General features: G+C 40.6%; 1 protein-coding gene across 2 annotated transcripts in view; it reads right to left on the reverse strand.

The window, feature by feature from the left end:
• SUGCT (succinyl-CoA:glutarate-CoA transferase) overlaps window positions 1-26,665 on the reverse strand; it is a 707,967-nt gene that overhangs the window by 397,465 nt on the left and 283,837 nt on the right. For both annotated transcript variants that reach the window (XM_077781125.1, XM_077781124.1), the window contains 2 exons: window positions 24,008-24,079; window positions 15,508-15,605 (listed from right to left, as the gene is read on the reverse strand). In XM_077781125.1, the coding sequence (XP_077637251.1) occupies window positions 15,508-15,605; window positions 24,008-24,079 (170 nt within the window). The remainder of the gene's footprint in view (window positions 1-15,507; window positions 15,606-24,007; window positions 24,080-26,665) is intronic.

A 26,665-nucleotide genomic window follows, 5' to 3' on the forward strand; every position in this document is an offset into this window, starting at 1 on the left:
GGATAAAAGTTAATTATAATTAAATTGTCAAAAGTCAAAGACAAAGAAAGAATTTCAAAAGCAGGAACAGAAGGGGCATCTGGGTGGCTCAGTCAGTTAAGCATCCAACTTTGGCTCGGGTTAGGATCTCGCAGTTTGTGAGTTTGAGCACCGCATCAGGCTCCGTGCTGACAGCTCAGAGCCTGGAGCCTGCTTCAGATTCTGTGTCTCCCTCTCTCTCTGTTCCTCCCCTGATCACATTCTGTCTGTCTGTCTGTCTGTCTCTGTGTCTCAAAAATAAAGATTAAATAAATAAATAGATAGATAAATAAATAAAAGCAGGAACAGAAAAGACAGAAGCTACATATAAGGAAACCCCATAAGACCGTCATCAAATTTCTTAAAGGAAACTTTTCAAGCCAAGCAAGAATGGGTGACATACTCAAAATATTGAAATAAAAGCTGTACATCAGGCTTGAAGGAGGGCTAAAGACTTTCCCGAACAAATAAAGGCCAAGGGAGTTCATTACCACCAGATCTGCCTTACAAGAAATGTTTAAAGGGAGCTCTTGGAGTAGAAGTAAAAGAATGATAATTAACATTATAAAAATGTAAAAAGTAGTGTATATCTTACTAATAACAGTAAATATGTAGTTAGATTCTGCAATATGGTAAGAGTGGTATCTAATTCACTTACAACTCTTGTATGAATGCTTTAAAAAATGAGGATAGTAAAAATAACCATAACTACAATAGTATTAGTTACACAATATTAAAAGCATGTAAAGTTTAATAGCAGTAACCAAAAACTTGACAGGCCAGAGCAGTAAAAGTATAAAGTTCATGTATTAAAGTTATCATCAGTTTAAAACAAGGTATTATAAAATTAAAACATTTTACATGAGCCACAAAGGAAAATCCTGTAGTGTTTACAAAAAGAACATGATAAAGAACTCAAAACAGGGGGTCCTGGGTGGCTCAATCAGTTAAGCATCTGACTTAGGCTCAGGTCACGATCTGACAGTCCGTGGGTTCGAGCCGCACATCAGGCTCTGTTCTGACATCTCAGAACCTGGAGCCTGCTTCAGATTCTGTGTCTCTGTCTCTCTCTGCCCCTTCCCTATTCATGCTCTCTCTCTCACTCTCAAGAATGAACATTAAAAAAATTTTAAACAACTTAAAACATACTGATACAAAAACACCAACACACACACATAAAGATAGCAGGATAAGAAACAAGAAACAAAGATCTCTAAAACAACCAGAACACAAACAACAGAAGACAAAAGTAAGTCCTCACTTACCTAGCAATAACTACTTTAAATGTAAATGGATTAAATTCTCCAATTAAAAGAAATAGAATGGCTAAATGGATTAAAAACAACAACAGGGGCACCTGGGTGGACCAGTTGGTTAAGCAATCAACTCTTGATTTTGGCTCAGGTCATGAATTCCCAGTTTGTGAGTTCAAGCCCTATATCAGGCTCTGTGGCAATAGCGAGGAGCCTGCTTGGGATTCTCTCTCTCTCCCTCTCTCTCTGCCCTTCCCCTGCTCACTCTGTCTCTCAAAATAAATAAATAAACTTCAAAAAAATATTTAAAAACAACAACAACAAAAAGATCCAACAAGTCCACAAGTGACTTATTTTAGCCTTAAAGACACTTGTACACTGAGAGCAAAGGGATTGGAAAATATGTTTCAAGCAAATGGTAACCCCAAAAAAGTAGGGTTAGCTATACTTATATCAGACAAAATAGACTTTAAAAATGAAGAAAGGAGACAAACAGGGTCACTATATGATGCTAATGTGGTCAATCCATCCAGAAGACATAACTGTAAGTATAAGTGCATTGAACACTGGAGTACCTAAATATATACAGTGAAAACTAACTAACACAACTGAAATAAGAAATAAACAATACAATAATAGTTGGGGACTTTAATACCCCACTCTCAACAACAGATAGATCATCCAAATAGAGAATCAATAAAGAAACAGCAGATCTGAATAACACTACAGACCAAATGGACCTATAAGATAAATACAGAGCATCCCATCCAACAACAGGAGGATGCACATTCTTCTCAAACGCACTGGAACATGTTGTAGAAAAGGCTGTACGTTAGGTCAAAAAACAAGTCTTAGCAAATTCAAGAAGACTGAAATGATAGCAAGTATCTTCTCTGACCACAGTGGCATTAAAGTAGAAATCAAGGACAAGAAAAAAACTGGAAATTCATGAATACCTGGAAATTAAACACTCTCCTGAACAAACAATGGATCAAAGGAAAAATGACAACATAACATAACAGAAAAAGAGATCAGACTTGTGATTCCCAGAGGTGGAGGGGAGAGAAAGGGAAAGTGGAGAAAGGTGGTCAGAAAAGACAAACTGCCAGTCATAAGATAAATAAGTACTAGCAATATAGTGTACACCATGATGACTATAGCTAATACTGCCATATGAGATACAGGGAAGTTAATAGAGTAAATCTTATAAGTTCTCATTAAAAAATGGATTTTATCTTTTGATACGGTTGGAAGGAATCAAAAGAAGAATATCTCATAACAACATGAAAACCGTATGAAATTCAATTTCTGGGACCCATAAATGAAGTTCTATTGGAATATAGTCATGTGGGGCACCTGGGTGGATCTGTCGGCTAAGCATCCGACTTTGGCTCTCAGTTCATGAGTTTGAGCCCCACATCGGGCTCTGTGCTGACAGCTCTGAGCCTGGAGTGTGCTTCAGATTCTGTGTCTCCCTCTCTCTCTGCCTTTCCCCTGCTCTCTTTCTCTCTCTCTCAAAAATAATAAAAATTTAAAAACATTTAAAAAGATTTTTTAATATAAAAAAAAGGAATACAGTCATACTCAAACTTAAGTATTGTCTATGGTTGCTATCTGGCTACAATGGTAGAGTTAAGTAGCTGTGATGGAGATCATTTAATCCACATAGCCTAAAATATTTACTATCTTTATAGAAAAAGTTTGGCAACTCCTTTTAAAGTGATAAGTTTCAGTATGGTTTGCCATACCATAATAGTTAACTATGACTTTACAATTTTAATCCCATTTAATTTTTTTTACTTATACACTTCATTTTATAGTTTTGTCTATGATTGTATTTCTAAATTTATTATTGATTTTTAGAATATTTTATTCTGGTTGGTTTTTTTGAAGCTTACTGAGATTTTTCTATAATCAGTGTTTGTAAATGTTCCACAGACACAGGAAAAGACGATGTACTCTCTCTCAGCAGGGTATGTAAGGTGATATCTATCTACTACTTCTACCTCATTCAATATACTAAATAAGTCCTCTTTTTATTTCTTGATCTAGTTTAGAAAATACCATGTTCAATTATTATAAAACAATCATGTGTCTCACAATTTCTAACTTTCTAACAGTTCTACCTTTCTATGTTTTAGAGTATATTTCTATATCTTGCCATGCTTAAAAAGAGCTTGGAACGATGACTCTTATTTTATAGATAAAGAATAGATCAATGACCACCAGGAAGGGTCAGTCCCAGAGCTATGAAGATCCAGACCCAGCACTCCAATTTTCCTTTCTTGTTTCCCTTCATTAAATTGAACAGAGTACTGAGACTTAAATAAACTCAGACATTCCAATGTCTGGATTTTTCTTTCCAAAGTTAGCAAATGAGAAAAAGAAAAACAATTCACAATAGAGGGAAGAAAAAATCATTAAGAAAGGAAAGTTTCAATTTATGAATTCAAAGATTAAAAGTTGTGTGTGTATCTGTGTGTCTGTGTGTCGGCATGTGTGTTTGTATAAGTGTGGGGGGTGAGGTGAAGGACGTTTACTTGTTCTCTTTCCCCGGCCAGTATTATTCTGGATATAAATTTACAGTTAGAAAAGAGAGGGAAAAAAGCAGTTATCCTGTGAGCTGTGAAAAAGGCATTGATAATAAAGAGATTTCCAATTTGAGCCTCATCCATGACCTATGTGTTATTGGCCAAAAGATGTTAAACTGGAACTAAGGGAGGTTCAGCCTGACATTGCAAGCGGTGAGTAGCTTTCCAGGACCACCGTGGATCATCCAGGTGAAGATGGGCAGGAGCAGCTGGTCACCAGGGAATGTTCCAGGATGCTGGACAGCTGGTGGAAATCAAGGCCCAGCAGGGATGTCAGCTGTCAGCACTGGAGGAGAGGTGGAGTCTGCTCTTACTAGAAACATCAGTTAATGCAAGATCAAAAAGACCAGAGGAAGGCCTATGCCAGGGCACCAGAGCAAAGAAGAGATAAGAATAGAACCCAAGCAGGGGCAAAGCACTTACAGAACAGAGCTCCGTGGGAGCCAAAGGCAGGCAGGAAATTGGGCAGGGCAGGAATGAGCCTGGGAGTCTGAGGAGCACACCAGTGTCAAGAGACTGAGTCAAACTCCAGATTCTCTATCCAATTCAACAGTCAAGAGCAAAACAAGGTCAGCCAGAAAGGTTTGGAGAGCTGTGCCTACACCCTTCCCAAAGGAAGGCCTTCTGAGCTGGCTTTGTGCAGTCTCCCACCAGATCAGCGGTCTCCAGCCACAATGTTGTTAAATTCTAAGTTCTTACACTTAGGAAGGGGTTAAGTCCAACGGTATCTGAGGCCCTCTCCAGCTCCCCAAGTGTTTAGGATTCTAGCATTCTATAAATCTAAAAATATACATTAAGTTCCAGTGGAGAAACGAGGGTATTAAATGTTTTATCCAGGGAGACGTAGTTTACTGGACTCACTCTCACCGCCATCACCCCCTCCCCACCCCTGCACACACATATAAATATCCCACCACCAGCATCTAATTCTTTCTACTAAAAGGCAGTATGGAATGGTTTATAGCCCTCCTGGAAAGAAAAAAAATGGGAGTGGGGGGTGAGGGGAGCGGGATGACATTCCATTTCATCCTGACTCACTTAAAGACATCATTCGATCCTCGGTCACAAAGAATTCTCCTAACAGGGTGGAAAGAGCCCGTTCAGAGTTGCAGTAGTTCCTTATGCGATCAGTAAGCCAAAACAATACATTCCAGGGCTGTGTTTCTTTCATTCTTTTTCCCTCCAGGCTGATTTTATAGTAACAACACAGAGCCACTTCAATCTACCTCCAAATAGCCAACATTCAGAAAACATACCACATAAAATAGAGACATTTTACAAGGAAACATCTCTTAGCTGATAATGGCAGAGCTGCCATGGAATGCACAAGAAAACCAATGTGACCCTCACCAAAACATCAGATCCATGTATCCCAATCAGCCCTCTGCAGCAAACGCCAGATTAACCTACAATGATATGATTCAAGAAACTGTAAGAATTTTGAAGTGNNGGGTGGGGGGGGAGGGTGGGGAGGCTGGCAGGAAGCTTTTAAAATGTGATCATATGGGAAAGAGAATTTTAGACCAACCAAAGAGTTTCAGAGGGAGTGAACAATAAGTTTCTCTATATATATTAAAAACATGTAGACATGGGAGAGTCGATTGTTGCCAGGTTTAGAGAGGAGAGGAATGAATCAGAGTTAAAAGAGACTTTCCCAGGCTCCCAGCCCTGGCAGAAGCATCCGTGGGGGGAACTTGATCTCTGGGGCTCCTGAGTGCTCTCAGCCTTTCACTCTGCTCTCCGCCTCACTTATGCAGCCTGGGCTTTGATGATTTCTCCACTTTCTCCATGTGAAAATCTAGTCTGAGGAAAAAGTCTGAGAAAGCGTACACTAAGGAATAAGAGTTCAAGCTTTAACTCTCTCTGTGTTATCTGAAACTTAAGAATGGACAAACTTAGGGAGCCTGGGTGGCTCAGTTGGTTAAGCATGTGACTCGATTTTAGCTCAGGTCATGATCTCACAGGTCTGTAAGTTCAAGCCCCGGGTCAGGCTCTGCACTGACAGCACGGAGACTGCTTGAGATTCTCCCTCTCTCTCTACCCCTCCCCTCTTCACACTCTCTCTTTCTCAAAAAAAAAAAAAAATAATAATAAGAATAAGAATAAAAAAATTTTACAAAAAAGAATACACAAACTTTTAGAGCAAAAAAAAAAAATCTATAATGGTAGTCCCCTGAAATCATCAGTGTAAGGAAGGCTTATGTTCCATGGAACAGAGGTTGCTTCCAGCCCTTCTAAATTCTATCATATAGGTGCATGCTGATAAAATTCTCTCTGTCCTCTGAGGAAATTACTTATTCAAATGAAACCTTCATGCAAGTAAGTGAAATCCAATTATTAGGAAGGTGATACATCATATCCATTTAGAATTTCATTTTAAAAGAGTTCAAATTCTCAAAGACTGGATAAGGACAGGAAGACGAGACAGATAAGGAAGACAAGACGATGGACTAAAATGGAGATTTAAGAAAGGGATCAGGGGAAGGAGTTAATGACAGGCAGCCATTAAGGAATTAAACATAAAGTAGATTTGGCCCTTACATAGCACAGAGGTTAGGGGTGCCAACCCCATACACAGTTGAAAATCTCTGTATAACTTTGACTTCCCTAAAATTTAACCACCAATAGCCTCCTACTGACTAGAAGCCTTACCAATAACACAATAGTCCATTAACACATGTTTTCTATGTTACGTGTATTATATGCTGTATTCTCACAACAAAGTAAGCCAGAGAAAAAATGTTACCGGGAAAATCATAAGAAAGAGAAAGTACATTTACAGTCCTGTCCTGGATCGAAAAAATTCTGCACATACGTGAACCTGCACAATTCAAACCTGTTTTGTTCAAGGGTCAACTGTAGCTTCATTTTCTACTAAGAATAAAAATTAAGGAAATTATAGATGTTATTTAGCAAAAAATTAAAATCAAAAGATTTCAGGAAGGCCAAAAATGCCCATTAAAGCCTTGAAAAAACTTAACCATAAAAATGACACAGGACAACTCGTGGACATATTTTACTTCCAAGTTCAAAGGCCTGGGCTGAAGCTTTTCATAGAGGCTATTAACACAGCATAGCAGCTAAGGAACACAAAATGCGTCATTCTTGGGGCTCCTGGGTGGCTCAGTCGGTTAAGCATCCGACTTCGGCTCAGGTCATGATATCACGGTTGGTGGGTTCAAGCCCCGCGTCAGGCCCTGTGCTGACAGCTAGCTCAGAGCCTGGAGCCTGCTTCTGATTCTGTATCTCCTTCTCTCTCTGACCCTCCCCTGCTCATGCTGTCTCTCTCTCTCTCTCAGAAATAACTAAAACATTAAAAAATTTTTTTTAATGTGTCGTTCTTTATGAGGGTATAGCCACCATTGCAAGGAATAACTTAAATGGTGTGTTCACAAGTTCCAAACTCATCGGCCCCCACTGAGAAACAAGTGTCTCTTGAAAGGGAATAGACTATGAGCTGTTAAGGTCCATTTCGGTTTTAAAAACCTAAGCACTATTAATAGTCTTTATTAAGAATGCAGAACAAAGTTAAACGTATTCCAAGTCTTGGGAGCTATTTTCAATTTTTCAAGAGAGTTGAACAGAAATCATTTAGCGGCCATACGGCCACCATACAGGCCAACTACAATATCCTGCTTTCTTTTCACTGGGATCAAATCAGTACAATAATCAATAATACTTGTTATATCATCCTAAGCAGGGTTTGATTGGCAGATGAATAGATTAAGTAAGTAAAAAGTATGAAACTCATGAAATATTTACAGCTTGGGAGAGAAATATTTCTCAAAGATAGGGGGTTCATGAGTAAAAAATATGATACAGGAGGAATTCGATGGTAAAACAAACAAACAAACAAAGAAACAAAACCAAACCAAACCTGGGGAACTGTGTGATGTGTGATTCTAAGGGACTGAGATTCTCCTAACGCAGACCAAGCATTGTTGTGTGCTGTGTCGCGCTAGCTGCTTTCTGGCCTGCTCTGGTTTGTAATTCTCACTGTGATGTAGGTATTGTTATGCACATTGTATATACATGAGGACCTAGAGGCTCCAAGGAATCAGGGCTAACTCAAGGCCACAGAGTTAGTGGAAGATTCTGGCCTCAAATTCAGGCCTTTTGACATTCAGTGATCATAATACAGTCCTCTTAGGTTAGTTTGGAAAGTTTTCATTTCTGGCTGCCATTGTTTTTTTGTTTGTTGTTTGTTTGTTTGTTTTGGTTTTGGGAGGTTTGGGGGAGGGCCTTCCAAGATTTTATTTAAATTCAAATTACTTAACATACCTGTAATATTGGTTTCAGGAGTAGAATTTAATGATTCATCACTTACATACAACACCCAGCACTCATCACAAGTGCCCTCCTTAATGCCCATCACCCATTTAGCCCCTTCCCCCACCCACCTCCTCTCCAACAACCCTCCGTTTGTTCTCTATAGTTAAGAGTCTCTTTCGGAACCTGGATGGCTCACTAGGTTAAGTGACTGACTTTTGGTTACAGTTCAGGTCAGGATCTCACAGTGTGAGATCATCAGGCTCCTCTCTCTCTCTCTCTCTCTCTCTCTCTCTCTCTCTCTCAAAAATAAGTAAATAAACAAAAAAACAAGAGTCTCTTATGGTTTGACTCCCTTCTCTGTTTTTATCTTATTTTTCCTCCTCTTCCCCTATGCGCATCTGTTTTGTTTCTTGAATTCCACATATAAGTGAAATCATATGGTATTTTTCTTTGTTGAACAGACACTTCAGTGAGCATACCTTCTAGTTCCATCCACATCATTGCAAATAGCAAGACTTCATTCTTTGTGATGGCTGAGTAATATTCCATTGTTCTTTTTTTATTTTGACCCAACACTGGGAATTTTCTCTCTTTTCCTTTTGGCCACCCAAACTTGGGTGATGCTGCTCCTTGAGTCACACATTTACTAAGTAAACAGTATTTATTGAGTGCCAGAAACTTAACAGGCATTAGAGATAAAAAGCAAAACAGATACATAGTCTCTTATGATGTATCCACGTAGATTCATCAATTGGACCAAATGTACGACTCCGGTAGGGAGTGTTGAGCAATACTGAGAGGAAGGTACAGAGGTTTCCATATATCCCCATGAACCTAAAGCTGATCTCAAAACCATTCAGTTATTTTAAAAGATAAGAGGGCTCCTTGAATGACTCAGTCAATTAAGTGTCTGACTCTTGATTTGGGCTCAGGTTGTGATCTCATGGTTCGTGAGATCAAGCCCCGAGTCAGGCTCTGCACTGACAGTGTGGGGTCTGCTTGGGATTCTCTCTCCCCCTCTCTCTCTGCCCCTCCCCTGCTCCTGATCTCTCCCTCTCTCAAAATAAATAAATAAACTTAAAGAAATAAGAAATTAAGAAATGTAAAAATTATTTAAGAACCTTACTATCTTGTCAAGGAGGACAACGAATGATTGTTGAGTGCAACAGATGCTTTGCTGTGGCAGCATAAGAGGGGCTGCTTACCACAGGCAAGAAGTAAGGCAGGAAAGTTCCCGAAGCTTGCGCTCATTTTGAAGGAATGGAAGGAGCCAGTAAGACGAAGAAGCGTCTCATTTTAGTGAAAAGCAAAGAGCCTATGGGAAGACACGGAGGATTAAACATCCAGGACACATTATAAGGAGTTGCAGTTGGTATTTGGGTGACAAGGAGGGAGGCAATTACATGTGTTAAGAAAAATAATTTAATCTTTATTCTCAAAGCTATGAAGACGCCCTGAAAGACCTAGGCGGGGAAGCTGAAAGACCCAATTTGCCTGGTTGAGACCAAGATGTCAGTCTTTAAAAAGTAACATTATATTCAGGCACCTTTGAACATACAACCTCTCAAGCAACAACCAAAAACTTCTCCGGGTCCAACTCTCCAATATTCTAAACAGGCCAATTAAAAATAATTTGGGGGGCACCTGGGTGGCTCAGTCAGTTAAGCATCCGACTTCAGCTCAAGTCATGATCTCACAGTTCGTGGGTTCGAGCCCCACACTGGGCTCTGTGCTGACAGCTCAGATGGCTCAGATGCTGTCTCTGTGTCTCTCTGCCCCTCCCCCACTCACTCTCACTCTCTCTCTCAAAAGTAAATAAACATTAAAAAGAATTTTTTTAATTTAAAAAATAATTTGGGCATCATGGGATCAAGCCCCGTGTTGGGCTCTGTGCCGAGCATGAATTGGGATTTTCTTCTTCTCCTTCAGCCCCTCTCCCCTGCTCTCTCTCTCTAAAATTAAAAAAATAATAATAATAACATAATAAAATTAAATTAAAATTAAAATATTAAAATAATTTGACATCAAATTCTAAAAGTGATCANCTGCTTAGAAGGCCCTGAACTCTGGCATTTAATTTCACTGTTTTCTAGGGCACCTGGGGGGCTCAGTCAGTTAAGCGTCCAACTTTGCCTCAGGTCATGATATCATGGTTCCTGAGTTCAGGCCCCACATCAGGCTCTGTGCTGACAGCTCAGAGCCTGGAGCCTGCTATCNAAATAAAAAAATAATTTCACTGTTTTTAATACAGTAAACTCTCAAAGTAAGTAAATATTCAATCACATATCAGAAACTTAAGAAAAATCAGATCATTCAAAACCAAAACCTATTACTATTTCACTAAAGGAATTGCCACAGCATTTTAAAAGGTCAGTTTATCTTACACGGCTAACTTTTATTTATATCATCTTAGTGTAACCAACTCTTTAGTGATGCCTTCACTAGTACTCTATTGACAGAATCTTGCTTAACATGTGCAGCGTGTTTCAAAACGCAATTTAAAAGTTGTCATCAGCTTCTTTCTAAGCTACCTTATTTTTCTTCTCCTCTTATTTTTTTTTTCCTCCGTGTGAAATTCTACTCAGTCAGATAGCTCCTCCTTTGAGTTCTCTTTTTTCTTCACCTCGTTCCATTTTTCCTTTAAGACTCATCTCAAGGTGAGGGGGGAGGCACATGGGTGGCTCAGTCAGTTAAGTGTCCATCTTCGGCTCAGGTCATGATCTCACAGGTTGTGGGTTCAAACCCCACATCAGGCTTTGTGTTGACAGCCTGGGACCTGCCTTGGGTTCTGTGTCTCCCTCTCTCTCTGACCCTGCCCTGCTCACACTCTGTCTCTCTCTCCTTCAAAAATAAATAAACATTTAAAAAAAAAAAAAAGACTCATCTCGGGTGGTACCACCTCCGGGAAGCCTTCCCGGACTTGCCCACATTGAGGTAGTTGCCCTTCTCTGGGCTCCCAGCACCCTGCGAGTCTGTTTAGTGTGAGCACACACTACTTAAGCCACTGCTTTACCTGCTTATTTTCCTAACTCGATCATGAACTCCTCAGGAACCCAGACCTCCTTTTATCTGTGTAGCTGCCGGACAAGCATACAGAGCCAGTGGCGGTGAAGAAAGGAAGGGAGAGAAATAAAGCTAATTGCATTTCTATTTTCTCCATCATTTCTCTTCTCCTTCCTCCTCATTGCGTGTCTTCCTCTTATTTCTCCCCAACTACTAACACAGCATCTCTAGCCTTCTCTTGGTTTCAATGCAGGTCAAGATGTTCACTCTGTCCCTTGAGGTCCTCACAGTTGCAAAAATGCTGATTCAGTGTGTGAGGAGCAGTGACCTAGGAGTCATTGCTCCTGAGCGCTGTTTCAACAGGCCCCGGATTACTCTCTGTTAGATCTCTCCCGTGTTTTAGCTGGGGACTTTTAACATGTATTCTCCTTGCATCGTTTTCAATCTTAGCAGCTGGGTAAACAGACATTCTGCAACACCCTGGATAAAATGGCAAGCCCAAGGGAGAAGTCTTCCACCTTTAAATTAAAAAAAAAAAAAAAAAAAGTAAAACATGTTCAGGGCTGGTCTGGTGAGGGGGAGGGCAGTAACACCTGAGAATACCTGAGACGCACTGTGTGCCGCCTGTGGAAAGCTCAGCTGCTGACAGAAATAAGCAGCTGCCTTCCGGAATGAGCCTGGTTTCTCAGAGAGGAGCATCACACCGGTTTTAGCAGGAATAACAGAAAGTGAGGTAAGTGACTGACTTTCCTGGTAGGCTTTCCAAAAAGTCTATGAATGTCACAGAGAACACAAAGATGACTAGTTAACAATGCCATATATGTGAAGGTTGCTAAGAGAGTAGACTTTAAAATCCAACATAAGAAACAAAAATCTATAACTGTGAGGTGATGGGTGTTAACTAAGCTTATTGTGATGTTCATTTTGTAACACCTGCAGGTATCAAATCATGATGGTGTATGCCTTAAACTAATAAAAGGTTCTATGTCAGGCATGTGTCAATCAAACTGGAAAATACGTGTCTTCCAGGTTGGATAGAAAACAGCAGTGGCTGAGAAGCCAACTGACTTCATGATGAAAATAATCCCTTTATTTCACAAGTTTAAGAAACTACTTTGTTATAAAGTCTATCATAACTTTTAAACATGATTTGCTGGCCACCTCTCCCCACTCTCTCTCCTTTCTTCCTGGACCCACCTCCTTCCATTCTCTCTCTCTCTCTCTCTCTCTGGATTCACCTCCACCCACTCTTCTATTGATCACTGAGCCTAGGCTTACTGTCCTCACTGCTACTCCCTAAACTCCCACTCATGCACCTGCTGCCTAAAGAGCCTCTACCGAGTTCTCCGTACTCCCTTCCCCCACCTCCTTCAGGATGCTGCTCAAATGTCACTTAAGCACAGAAGCTCTCCGTGACCAGCTTAAATGAAAAAGGCAGCCTCACAGCCAACTTTGGGCACTCCTCATTTTCCTTCCCTTATTTTTCACCAACTTACTGTGTTTCCTTTATTCTCTCTCCCTAGTGTTCAATAAACATTTATTGAGTAAATAAGCAAAGACAGGGTAACATTGCATGTACCACTGGAGGGGACAATATGACATATGGAAAAGATATAGCCTTTTGAAATCAAAACTAACTACTCACTGTGTGTCTAACTTTGAGACTTCAGAATATGCATCTGTAAAGTGGGAACAGCAATGCTTTGCTGATCATTAAAAGCATCTAATGAGTGCTGATTCCGCCCCTTCCCTTCTCCCTGCCTCCTTTCTGTGGTTGGGAGCTGGTGTGTCTGTGATTCACAGGTTCTGAGGCAGCTGTGAAATGAAAAGAGGGGTGTGTCAAGTACACCTTGAACAGAACCATTCCCAACAAGTTAGATTCTCTTTGTTTGCTAACTGCTGGCTCAATACGAGGCACAGAATGACACCTTCTTTTCTGAAAGTGTTGCTATCTGACTGGGACCCCAAATAGAAGGGACATCTGAGGATGGTTTCATGAAGCTGTGGAAGTGACCTTGAAGCATGACTCTGTTTCAAATCATAGTGAGTCTGGGAAGCATTCCAGACAGAGAACAAAAGACCCCACCCAATGGGAGTGTGGCTATAGCAGGCGCTTTAGGCTGAGAAAAGGTGGAAAGAAAAAAATGGTGTCAAACTGTGGAAGACTGTGACGTCAGACTAAAAAGACCAGCTTTCATCCGATAATAGCGAGCCACTAAACATTGTGAAAATTTCACAAAGAACGTAAAATTGGCTAATGAAAATGATACATTTTTAAACTTTCAGAGAGACCCCTGAAAACCGAGCAATCAACGGTACCAGTGAATCCAGTGACACGTGTTCAGAAAAACAAACGACAGGGTCGTAAATGGGAAAGAATCATATCCTAACCTTCCCCGCTCAGCACTGTTTGGTCCACCATGCGGAAGAGACTTGAGCTGGCAGAGACTGAAGCCTGCTTACCACAAGAGAGCACCAAAAACATCACACTGGCACCAGGGAGTGTGAAACCGGCCTCCACAGTGAAACGGCTCTCTGTGGTCTGGGCCTTAAGAGCAGGACTTGGATGATGTGACCTCCCCTATCGAGTTTCCTCTCTGAAGACCTCCCCCGTCTCTTCCTTGTGATCTGGTTCCTTAACTCCTTGTTAAGCCTGTATAAAAACATAAGAACCATATGGGTTTCCACAACGAGGAAACTTCACTTCTGCGTACGTAAGAGTAGAAAGGAGAAGGCGACAAATTATTTAATTCACCCCAAAGAGAGAAAATGGAAATTAATCTGTTACAGATGCTACTAGAAGTCTTTCCATGGCAGAACTGAGCAAGGAAGAAAGATTTTAGGACACAGGGAAACAGTAACGTAACTTTGTGAAGCTATGAAAGGGGCCGGCAGCTGAGTACCAAGATGACACTTTTATCTGCCTCGGTTTTGTATTTTTCTTGGGTCCGCTTCTTCTCACAGCATGGATACAATTTATTTAGACTCTCAAAGAGCTTTTGATAAGGTTCTCACAAATGCCTATTATTGAAAGTGGGTAACCATGGTGTGAAAGGAAGAAGTCCTATCAATGAATTAAATGAATTAAAAACTGCTTGAGAGGCAAAGAGCAGAAATAAATGGCCAATTCTCATCTAGAGAAAGGTTAATGATCGAGGGCTCCCAGGCTCTGTGGTAGAACTGGACTGATATTCAGCGAACGACCAGGACAGGGGAGGCCGACCTGGCTCTTGTATTCTCCGTACTCAGTCCCACACAGAGCCCCCGCTGATCCACGGGCGTGGGGCACAAGGGGAATCCGGCATCGCAGAGAAGGGTTTGTGATCCAGGAAAGGGAAAATAGGTAATGAATGTTGCTGATTCACACAGAGATCCCCAAATACCAAGGGACAGAAATAAACATTACAGTAGCAGAATTTTATTGTCTAAGAACTTTGGTACATACTACACAGGAAAACAAGGGCCCTTTCAAAAGACAAGATAGGATATTCGAACAAAAGTACTTAATTCACTGGCATGATTAGCCGCAAATGTTCTGTACTAAAGAACCGCTCATGTGGGCATTTAGACCCTCCAGAACCCGGATACCTATTCTGGAGATGGAATTTAGACATAAAGAAAAGTGAAACTGGTAGGAAAGATAAAGAATTAGTTCCCTTTCCTGAGGGAAACTTGAAAGACTGATACAGGTTTTAGTATATGTGCTGCCGAAGCAAGCACAAGACTGATACAGGTTTTAACCAAAGCATAACCTGACATGAATGGAATAATTTGGAAGGTCAAGTACTCTAATTGACTAACACTAATCCGTTATGACCCGTAACTCAATCTGGCATTTTCCAAACATCATCATGATAAACTGCATGTTTCTGTCAGGAGGACAGAAAGGCCAACAAATGTTTGACTTCAACTTTCTTTGTCTCACTTTCCTTATCTGTAAAATGCAAATAGAGTTTACCTCACAGAATGACGATAAGGCCTAAATGGGGTCAGGTATGTAGATTGTTTAAAGAGTAGAGGCAAAAGAAATGTTAAATGATTATTACTAGTAATATTGCTGTTATTAGAATTTATAATAGACTAATCCCAAACAGTCACATGCTACAGAGAAGGGACCTAATTCAAGCCATTTGACTTTCTTATTTATACCATTGTTATGACTCAGTATTTAATAAGATATGCAAAATGTTTTCAAATAAAGAAAAAGCATGGCTTTGAAATATCTTTCCACTAATCAGCTTTGTGAAATAGAAGAGAATTACAAGTTAATTGGAATAAGGCAAAAAAGAACACCCCCCCGCCAAAAAAAACCCCAGGTAAATGCTAATGACATTAATTCTTAAATCTACAAACAGTAGGTCCAAGCTTACCGTGCAGACAGTATTTTGATAAGCTCTTTTCTATTCTGTACCCGAAGGTGGTTAGTTTTATACTTGGTGTCATCAATCAGTTCAGGCAAGTTCAAGATCTAAAAGAGAAAAAATCATTTTTTTAATGTTTATTTACTTACTTTTGAAAGAGAGAGAGTGAGTGAGGGATTGGCAGAGTGAGAAGGAGAAAGAGAGAATCCTTTGGGGATATGATCTCACAAACCCTAACTAAGATCATGACCTGAGCCGAAATTGAGAGTCAGATGCTTAAGAGCAATCTCGGCACCCCCAGGAAAAATAATTTTAATGTATAATTCACAATTTTTCGTGTACCTGCCTGTGAATGTGAATGTTCAGGGACTACCACACCCTCCCCAAGACCATTCTTTGCTGACCTTTATGCTTCAAGACAAAGGCATATAGAGCAACAAAGGAATATAGAGGGAAGGATCATGCAATCAAGATGGCGCCTGGGTGGCTCAGTCAGTTGAGAATCTCACTTCAGTCAGGTTATGATCTCAAAGTCAGTGAGTTCGAGCTCCACGTCAGGCTCTGTGCTGATAGTTCAGAGCCTAGATCCTGCTAAGGATTCTGTGTCTCCCTCTCTCTCTGCCTCTCCCCGACTCGCACTCTGTCTGTCTCTCAAAAATGAATAAATGGTACAAAAAATTTTTAATATGGTAATGTTGTGACTGCTGAGTTTGTCATTTATGAGAAGTTTTTGCTACATTTAAGTAGGTCCCTACATATGGGAGCACAGAAATAGTTATCAGATCCCCATAATAAGCTTGTCTAGAGAGTTGGTAGAGAGATACAAAACTGGATAAAACTGACCTAATTCTGAGAACCAATATCATAAGTACTTGTCTGCACTTCCACAAAGCCCATGATCAACATATATCTTGTAGGTACATTCACTTATTTGTTCCACATGTAAATAAAATAATATTATCTGTCCCAGAAGTCCAATTCAGGATGTTGTACAAGGTGCTAAAATGGAGGAAAAGCATATCCATTTGCCCCAAATGCTCACCATTAAAACAATGTCAAATTAAAAGATATTCTTCCTATAGAAGTGTCACTATTTTTCTCTACTATGTCTCCCTGAAGGAATAACCAAATAGAAATACTTTTATATACTTCCTCTTTTGCTCCTCCTCAATAAAGGGAAAATCTATCTTGTAAGTCCCTTTGGACATCTTGCAATTTTAACAAGACCATAATGAAAGTACCAAGTGGATTTGGACTGGAAAAGAAGTTTTATAAAGAATGTGTGGAGGCAGTGTTTGGCAGTTGTGTTGGAAAGTCGGAAGGAGCATTTATGGGCTCGGGGCAGGCCATGTGGCCCACAGAAAGCTTCCCTACCTCTAGTAATGTATTTGCTTTAAATATAAACATTTAATGGTTTCATTTGTTTCCCACAGTTTAAATAAAATCAATCTATTAATCATCTCACAAAGGATAGAGAAGTGAAGAAGGTTCCCTGGAGTAGAGAGAGCATCTCTGCGGTGTCATTTCTCTTTTGCATGGTTCACTTATTCATTTCCTTCAGGAATAATAAAGACAGCGTTCCTCTCCCAGATTTTAAAAAGCAACACCACACCACGTAGAGTGCCCTTTCTAAAAACCTCCTTGTCACCACACCTGATCCTGGAATTGGCCTCCAGCCTTGTCCACGAATGGAAACACCCCTCCCTCCCTAAGAGTGAATAAGTCATTTCAAGAAAAAGCAAGTGCTATACCAAATCACAGGTTAAATCTGTAAATCTGGCCTCACCCAGAGATAGTATAAACCACATTAAAAAACCACTCAGTGGGGCACCTGGGTGGCTGAGTCAGTTGAGACTTCAGCTCAGGTCACGATCTCACAGTTTGTGGGTTCAACCCCGCGTCGGGCTCTGTGCTGACAGCTCAGAGCCTGAAGCCTGCTTCGGATCCTGTGTCTCCGTCTCTCTCTGCCCCTTCCTGACTCGTGCTCTGTCTCTCTCTGTCTCTCAAAAATGAATAAACGTTAAAAAAAAAAAAAAAAAAAAAATCTCAGTGATTTTACTCAATGGGAACCAGGATGTCCTCAGACGTTCTTCTCTAAATTTGACATATTTAAGCTCTTTCCTCTTTGAAAGTTGGTACGAAACAGTGGGTCACAGTAATTATCATTCTGTGTTCAGCTGTGCTGCCATTCACCATGTTGGTAGAGAGACCGCTTGGCTTCGGGTGCTGTGGTCCCAACCATTCCTTACGTGCTTGAAACAGTGTTGCCGGGGACAGAATGAAGCCTTGTCAGTGAAAGTGCCTGACATCCTGAGCACTGAATCCATGCAGAGCATTCCAGCGAGGTGCTCTTTCCCCCGAAGAAATAATGAGCCGCGGGTTTGTTCAAAAGAGAAGGATGAGAAAGAGGGAGGCTGGGAGGCAGGGAGGGTGAATTCTCTAATCAACCTTCATTTTCTGAGGATATTTCTACTGAATATAGAGTTCTGGGTGGACACCTCTGTGCCAATTCCCACTGGGCTCCTAGTTTCTCATGAAAAATCTGCAGTCAGTTGAGTCTGTTTCCCCCCATAGGTAATATATCATTTTTCTCCGGGGGCTTTCAGAACGTTTGCCTTGGTCTTTCATTTGCAGCGCGCAGACTTGGGGGTATTTGGGCATAGATTGACTTGGGTTGATCCTACTTGGGGGTCACTGAAATGATTAAACCTATAGGTTTTTGTCTTTTGCCAAATTTGGAAAGTTTTCAGCGATTATGTCTTCAAATATTTTTTTTAGCGTGTACTCTTCCTCCTCTGCTTTGGGCTTTCAATGACATAAATGATAGACTTTTGGGAAGGGGACTATCTGTTTTTCTTTCTCTGTGTTCAGACTGAATAATTTCTACTTAGCTATCTCCAAGTTCCATGACTTGTTTCCTCTGTCATCCCCACTGGGTTACTGGGCTCACCCAGTGAGGAGATGCTTTTTTTTAAATTTGGTGGCTGTATTTTTCCATTCTACAATTTCTAGTTGGTTCTTCTTCATATTTTCTATTTCTTTGCAGGACATTTCTATTTTTCCATTTATTTCAACGATGTCTGTGATGCCGATTGGAGCATTTTTATCATAGCCATTTTAAAGCCTTTGTAAATTAATTCCAACAATGTGTCATCTTGGCATTGGCATTTATTGACTGTCTTTTCTCATGCAAGCTCTGGTTCTTCATATGCTGAGTAATTTTGGATTGTATCCTGGACGTTTTAAATATTATATTATGAGCCTCTGGGTCTTGTTTAAATCCTACAGAAAAATTCTGTTGTTACTGTGTTTAGCAAGCAGTGGACCTGGGAAGGTCCAGGCTACAAGTCCCAACCCACCTTTGGTGTGCTTTGCTCCTAGTGGTGGTTGAGTTCTGAGAGCCCTTGCAGTGCTATTCGAGTCTGTCCCACATATGCCCCATGCTGGGAGCCGCACCGACCTCTCTGGATGGCAGTCACAGCAAGGAAACTGGTATCTCCTTCTGCTACTACTGGCTCATGTTGGAAATGAGGCTGCTGGTATTGACCAGGCCTCACAATATTCCAGATCAGACCCATATTCCCCACACAGATTGATCATAAGGAAAGGCATGTCCTTGCCTTTCCAAAGATGATTGTCAAAAGGCTCTTCCCAAGGGTCTGGCAGATCCAAGACTTACATAATAAAGGGGGCTTGAGTCTGGCCCTGAGGCAAAGAGCCTAATTTAGAGTTAAGGGCAAATATCTACCCCCACCTATTTTTTCTGCTTAGAGAATTTTCTGGCCTTGTGTTTGCTGATTACTCCCTGTGAAGGAACCTATTGAGGAACTTCTTTTGTGATTATGAGAGCAAAGGTATCTCCTGAAAGACCTGTTTGACCCCTGCTCACAGAGAAGTAACTTCACCTTTTTGTGCTAAGAACATTGTCTGGTATGCTAAAGATGCCTTCCTTCCCCATAAGATAAGCATCTAAGTCCCCTACCTCAATCGCTATTGATAAAGGTTATGCTTGAGTCTTCTACAAATCTATGTTCTGAGAAATTCTTACATATCAAAGAAGTTTGTTGTCAGAAATCATTGTCTAAGGCAAATGCCACTTCTGTGCCATCTCCAAAACACTTAAAATAAAGTCGAGCCCTAGTCAGAGCAGAGATGCCTGCCTGGTGGACAGAAAGAATCTCCGGGGCTCTCACTCTCTCTCGCCTTCCGGGACCCCTGGACGTGCCGCAGCCGGCCTCCAGCAGCCCCACTTAATAGTCATGATGCTACCTGGGCAGTCATCTGTTTGTTAACTCATTTCTTAACTCCTTTGGTATGCTGGTTCACACCCGATCAGTGTATGTGCAGCTCAGCGGTGAGTGGGGGGCTCACAAACAACTTCCAGGGCTTTCCAAAGCTCAGGCCTCTCTGCAGTCTTTCCAGTTCCCTGGGGCTCCCCTTTAGTTAGCCCACTCCCCAGCAGCTTGCAGGGTGGAGGCCAAGCAGTGGGAGGAGAAGGAAAAAGGCAACAAGGACTCACCCCGCTTTCTTGGGGATCACAGCTCACAGATAAAGAGGAAAGTTCTCCGTCCTCAGAGTCAGTTCCTGTTCATCTGCTCCTGCCATTACAGGGTTGTTTGTGGAGTGGGGTGTGAACAGGTGGAGAGGGAGAAAAGATGGACGATTTCCACACTCTCTCTGTGAGAGCTCACTTTGGTGGTCCTCACTCCAGGAAGGAAGGTCATCGCCTAGGGCTCAGCTCTGTTTCCTAGTGCCACGTCCATGCTTCAGGCTCTACTGTACCCATGTAAGGAAGCCATTGCAGAGAAACTTACTGCTGCCTTAGAGGTACTTTAAATTCTGGTGTTCTTCCCCAAATCTCCTCCTACTGCTTACTTTTCAGAGCCTTCGCATAGCCTCTCATAGATGCTTCATGCATTCTATCCAGGTTTTTTCACTGGGTTCAGTGGAAGAGATAGGGAGAAGTGTGCTTACTCTATCTTAACCAGAACTAGAATCTCCAAACCCAATTTTTTAAGTTTATTTATTTATTTTGAGAGAGAGAGAGAGTACGCAGGGGAGGGGCAGAGAGAGAGGGAGAGAGAGAATCCCAAGCAGGCTCCATGCTATCAGCACAGAGCCCTACAGGAGGCTACGTCTCACAAACAATGAGATCATGACCTGAGCTGAAATCAAGACTGAACCACCCAGACACCCCTCCAACCTAATTTTTCTAGAGGCCATTTGTTAAGTGCATACTGGGAGCCAGGAGTGGACAGACTCCTTATCCAATCTAACTCTTACAAAATCCCAAAAGTTATATATTAGCATAGTCATGTATTATAATCTTCATTTGTCATGAGAACCCAGTTGCTTAGCAAAGTTTAAGTATCCTGCCAGGGGTCACCTGACGAGTTCCAAGACTCACAGAATGCCTTAGAACTGTGCTCTAATGTCCTCAGACCACCTGCTTCAAAACCAGCTACAATGCTTATTAAAATTGAAGTTTCCTATACCCCACCTCAGACATACTAGGTCGAAATCTTTGGCTATGAAGCTCAAGGAGATTTCCTATGCATGCTAAAGTTGAGAACCAATGCATATTGCCTCCAATAAAAGAAACTTTCAGTCTAAATGACTTTTAAAAGGATGTCAATGTACTTCAAATAGGAATACCCATTAGTGTTGGCATCAATCAGCTTAAAATAGCTTACATATGCTCATGTTGCCTACTCTTCTGTATCACGTTAAGAGACATAAAATGGGATTTGTTCTAAGCCAAGGTTCAGTTTATAAGCTGGAGGATTTTCTGAACCCCAGGCCTTGAACCCAACTGCTCTTATTCTCACCCTATTTCCTGACAATAAGAGCTCCTTAGTAGGACCCCTTCCCCCAGAGTATTAGTCAACCAATATATCAAATTCAATTTTGGAAAGAGATTAGGCCCAAGGAAATCTACTCATCCATCACAGACAATACTGTTATATTTTCCCCTAGGAGGTAGAGCCGCCTTGTCTTTTTTTTGGGGGGGGGGAGAGAGGTAGNGACCGAAGGAGGCTCCAGGCTCTGAGTTGTCAGCAGAGAGCCCGACACAGGACTCAAATTCACTAGCCACAAGATCATGCCCTGAGCTGAAGTTGAACGCTCAACTGACTGAGCCACTCAGGAGCCCCAAGCCACCCTATCTCTTATGAGGGCTTTAACAGGCAAGAGAACAGTTGATGGGTTTCATGTGAAAACCTGGGGGCCTCATCTTCTATAAGGCCCTCAGCAACAGACAAATCTGAACAAAAAATACTTAGAAGAAACCCACTACATATGGCATAAGGGAACAGATCATTTTTCTTAGATTAAAAGGTTTTCTAGGGCAAGTTTACATGTAAGGATACAATTATGAAGGTTAAAAAAAATCAATTAGATTGCAACGTTTGCTCAAGATGCCTAGTAAGTGATGTAAACAGCATTAAAATCCTGGATACATAAAACTTTTCTTCTGACTATTTCAAAGAGTTTGATAGACATTGTCTCCCAGGCTCACAACAGGGATTATCATTCCTAACTCACATATGGAAAAACAAGTCAAGTGTACCACTCTCAAAGGGCCTCTGATGGTCTCCTTTTAAACAAATGTATCCTAACACACCATCAACAGCAAGTCATATTTTAGTACTCAGACTTATGGCAAATATTCTGCTTTGAAATAAAAATCTTTTCCAAAAAAATGTTCTTATGGATATTTATGAGGAAGTTCAAAAGTTTCAAACTGATCAGCAGTAATGAATCAAAAATAAAAAGAATTCAGTACAGTTATTTTCAACAGTGAAGAATATGTCAACCAGTAATTTCTCCCCTTCCCCACCCCGTCCCCCTTTCTGGAGAGAGAGAACTCCAAAACATATGGCCCAGGAAGAAAATCTGTACTCATTTATAGCAGTGAACTGGCTTTTACATCTCTGCAGCTAGAGTCCGCAAATGACTTCACAGGCAACGGCTTCCGTATGTTTCATATTTTTAACATTGACCGTTCATAATAAAGATTCTTTGATCCTGGATCAAATGTTTGAATCAATTTTCTCTACACTTACTCAGAGTCACCGCTGTGAAAGCCCCTTCTTCCCCACTTCAGATGCTCCAGCCCTCCCTGCAATAGGAACTCTCTCCATTTGTCACCTTCTCCCTGGCACTTCCCACCCCTTTGCTGTGGTTTTGAGCCACGCTCCCTACCCTCTCCTACAAAAGAGGCACCGCGGTAAAGAGTTTTTGTGCATGGTAAGTGGACTGCAATACAGAAGGGTCCTCTAAGGAATTCTCAGGCATCTTTAATGAAACTGGAAGCTCTTAGTGGTACTTATGAGGAGTGCAAAAAAATAAACCCCTCCATCAGGAAAATGTCCTCAACAGGTGAGGCCTTTCCCCTACATGAAAAAAATAAAATAAAATAAAAACTTAAATGCATATTTTTAAAGCTAGATCAGAGTTCTGGGATTAGAACTCGAAAAGTGAATGGGAACCCAAAGACTTAAATAAAAACAAAAAACAAATCCCCCCAAAATCTAGGTAAGTGGTAAAGACATCAAATTAAAAAAAATGTCTAAGTGATGCCAAAAATGTAAAATCTTCAATATAAAATTATCTCGAATTATTCCAATGCCTTTTTTTTTTGAAAACCAGTGAGGAGTAACATTTTTAAAATACCCTTAATTGCGAACACCTTAAAGCATGAATTTTGCAGAAAGGTACTTATAAAGCCTAATCTGAAATTTTTTTGTTTTCTAGTGGTTAATACAATAAATATGGTATTTCATTGTATTAGGGCCTAATTAGATCTCATGTTATTAGGAGAGAGAGAGAGAGAGAGAGGAGAGAGAGAGAGAGAAAAGGAAGGAAGGAAGGAAGGAAGGAGAGAGAGAAAGAGAAGAGAGAGAGAAAGAGAGAAGAGAGAAGAAAAATATCCTGGCATTAAAACTCCCTTTAAATGCATTTTTTGGGGGGTGCCTGGGTGGCTCCGTCAGTTAAGCATCTGACATCAGCTCAGATCGTAATCTCATGGTTCAATATGTGGGTTCAAGCCCCACATTGGGCTCTGTGCTAACAGCTCAGAGCCAGGAGCCCGCTTCGGATTCTCCGTCTCTCTGTCTCTCTCTCTCTCTTTCTCTCTCTCCCTTCCTCCCCGCTCGCATTCTGTGTCTCTTTCTCTCAAAAATAAATAAGCATTAAAGAAAAACATTTAATGAATTTTTTTCTTTCCTTTCATTTTCACTGGATTGGTAGTCAGGTCATGTCTGAGGATAATTTAGGCTACTATGTGCTATGCTTCATTTCAAAATACAGCCAGATACCTCAAAAAATATATATAGTCAGAATGCTAATTCAGACCACGTCCTTAGCATTTGTAAGTATAAAAATGGCACAGTGTTAGGTGTGAAGGCAGGGGTCCGGAGTTGGCTGCAGACTTAAGAACATTGTTCTAGGCCAAACTGAACTTTCCTGGCTTTGTGCAAAATGAGCCCACCCCAGTGATACAGATTACCTTGCACACAGTGGCAAACTGTTGGTTATTTCCTGCTCCAACTACAAGATATCCATCCTTGGTTTTAAAAGCCTAAAAGAAATCAATAAATACATAAGTACATACATGCATACCTATAAATACATAAATACATGACTGTATAACTTTATAGATTGAAAATACCATAAAAGTTAGCTTTAATTTCTAAAACTTCTATATAGAAGCATGCTCTCAAGCATATTATTAATTAAATCAATACTAATTCATTAGTATATTTTGTTCTTATATTTGCATAGTTGTTTTTTTTTTTTTTAATTTGAGATTTTCAAAGCAGTTCCTGGCTCTTCTGCTAACTGTTGTAACATGGCTGGGGGAAGGGGGCTTGGAAAAATAAGAAAATACTAAACTAACCTAAACTAGTTTTATTATAATGTATAACATGAAATTCTGTATTCATTATAGTATAGATTAATTTTGGACTTTTCCAAAGTTTTGTATTTTGTTTCCATTTTTCCTTGGAGGGCACAGAGAAAGAAGATACAGTGTTTTCTACAAGTTGTAAGAAAAATAAATGGATGGGCGGAAGAAGGAAGGAAGGGAAGAAGAAAGAAGGAAAAGGGAGGGAAGGAGGAATGGAAAAGTAGGAGGGAGGGTGCATATACTGATACAGTTTATCTTTGAAGATCTCATATGTAAACTTTTGGACAATTGTCGCTTTTCATTAAGTGAAAATTGACACATCTGGATCTCTGAACCTCATGTGGTTTTTTATGTATCTGAAAATGTTTGTCACTTCTAGGAGACACACTCATCTGAGCAGGACCAGAATATAAGTATCCATCACTCACCTCCCAGAGCCCTAGGCCATCTGGAGAACTCCCTTCTCCACATTTGATCTCACATTTGATCTTGATGGTTGGAGGAACCAAACTTTACCCACAGAAGGCCTCATTCCCACTTTTGTTAAGTAAATGAGTTCCTTTAGTTTCCTTCCTTTCTATGTAAACATTGCTCTGTATTTTCACCTACTTTTGCTTTACTTACTCCTGCCTCTGAGAAAGACGACTTCACTCTTCCTTCCCAAGGCTTGCTCCTACGCTAATATCCCTGGTTCCTCCCTCACTCACAGCCTTCAGAACTCTGCTCAATCATCTTTAATCTCTTCATTCCCACTAATGATATAAAATTCTAAATGACATAAAATTCCAGCTGCCTATACTTCACCAACACCACATGCCAATGCCCTTTGTCATCAGGATTCTTATCCGATCACTATACTGAAACTATTCTTTCTTGACCCTTCTGTATTATTTGGTGCCGTTAACCATCCCTTCCTCCAGGAATCTGTATTACACCAGGCTCCATCTGGGTTCATCTCCAATCTCTCTGACCTATATTCCATATCCCCATTTTTCAGGATTATCTTCTCCTTACCCTTCAGCCTTCCTTAAGGATCTGTTGTGGTCTTTCACTTCATTTGCTTCTCATAATAGCCACTAGCCACATGGGGCTATTAAATTTAAATAAGCTAAAATTAAATTAGCCAGTCACAAAAGACCACATATTGTGATAGCATTTATATGATATGTTCAAAATAGGGAAATCCATAGAGACAGAAAGATTAGCGGCCACCCAGGGCTGAAAAGATGGGGAGAATTTGGGGTGCGACCACTAATGAGTTCTGGGTTTCTTGATGGGGTGATGAAAATGTTCCAAGGTTGTGGTAATGTACACTTTAAATTAGTGAATTATGATATATGAATTATATCTCAGTAGAAATGTTAAGAAAAATTAAAGTAAAAGTTCAGTTCCATAGACCCACTAGCCACAATGTCAAGCATTCAAAAGCCATCGCTTTCATATCAGTGTAGATAGAGAGCATTTCTATCATCACTGAAAGTCCCATTGTGTGGTGCCGGGAAACCGAAGCCGATAGATTTTGTGTTTTCTTTTTATTCTTCCTACTAGGCCTAATATGATATCTGAAGAATGTTGGGCAATTAATAAATGGTCGTAAAATGTCATAAATCTCTCAGATAACTGCGTCCATATAATAGAACTGTGGCTACAATGAATCTCAGGCAAAACATAATTAACAGGGTTTATTCTATTTACATTTTTGCTTGATTTGGTAATGAATGCTACTAAAAACGATATCACATGAACTAATTTAAAAGTTTATCTTCCCTGTTCACAGGGCAAAAGTTAGTGTTATAAATAATGCATTAGTGTTTCTCAAACCATAGGAAGGGAATCTGCAATGGAGCTGTGAGTGAAGAGCAAAGAATTCTGAACAGAGATGCCCCAATAAACCATTGATAATTATGAAGGCACAAAGGTTGTCTGCTTGTTCTTTGTTTGTTTGTTTGCTTGTTGGTGAAAAATTGAGTTGGGGAGTGGATACATAATGTGAAGTAACAATATATGTTACCAAGTATAATGTGAAAAAAGATTTTCAAACTTTTAGGGGCGCTTGGATAGCAGAGTTGGTTTAGCATCCAACTCCTGATTTCGGCTCAGGTCATAATCTCACAGTTCGTGAGTTTGAGCCCCACGTCGGGTCTATGCTGAGAGTATGGCGCCTGCTTGGGATTCTCTTTCTCCTTCTTTCTCTGCCCCTCCCCTGCGCAGATTCTCTCTCTTCTCTTTCTTTTTCTCTTTCTCTCTCAAAATAAATAA

Source organism: Crocuta crocuta, unplaced genomic scaffold (assembly GCF_008692635.1).
Source record: "Crocuta crocuta isolate KB4526 unplaced genomic scaffold, BGI_CrCroc_1.0 scaffold108, whole genome shotgun sequence".
Lineage (NCBI taxonomy): Eukaryota > Metazoa > Chordata > Mammalia > Carnivora > Hyaenidae > Crocuta > Crocuta crocuta.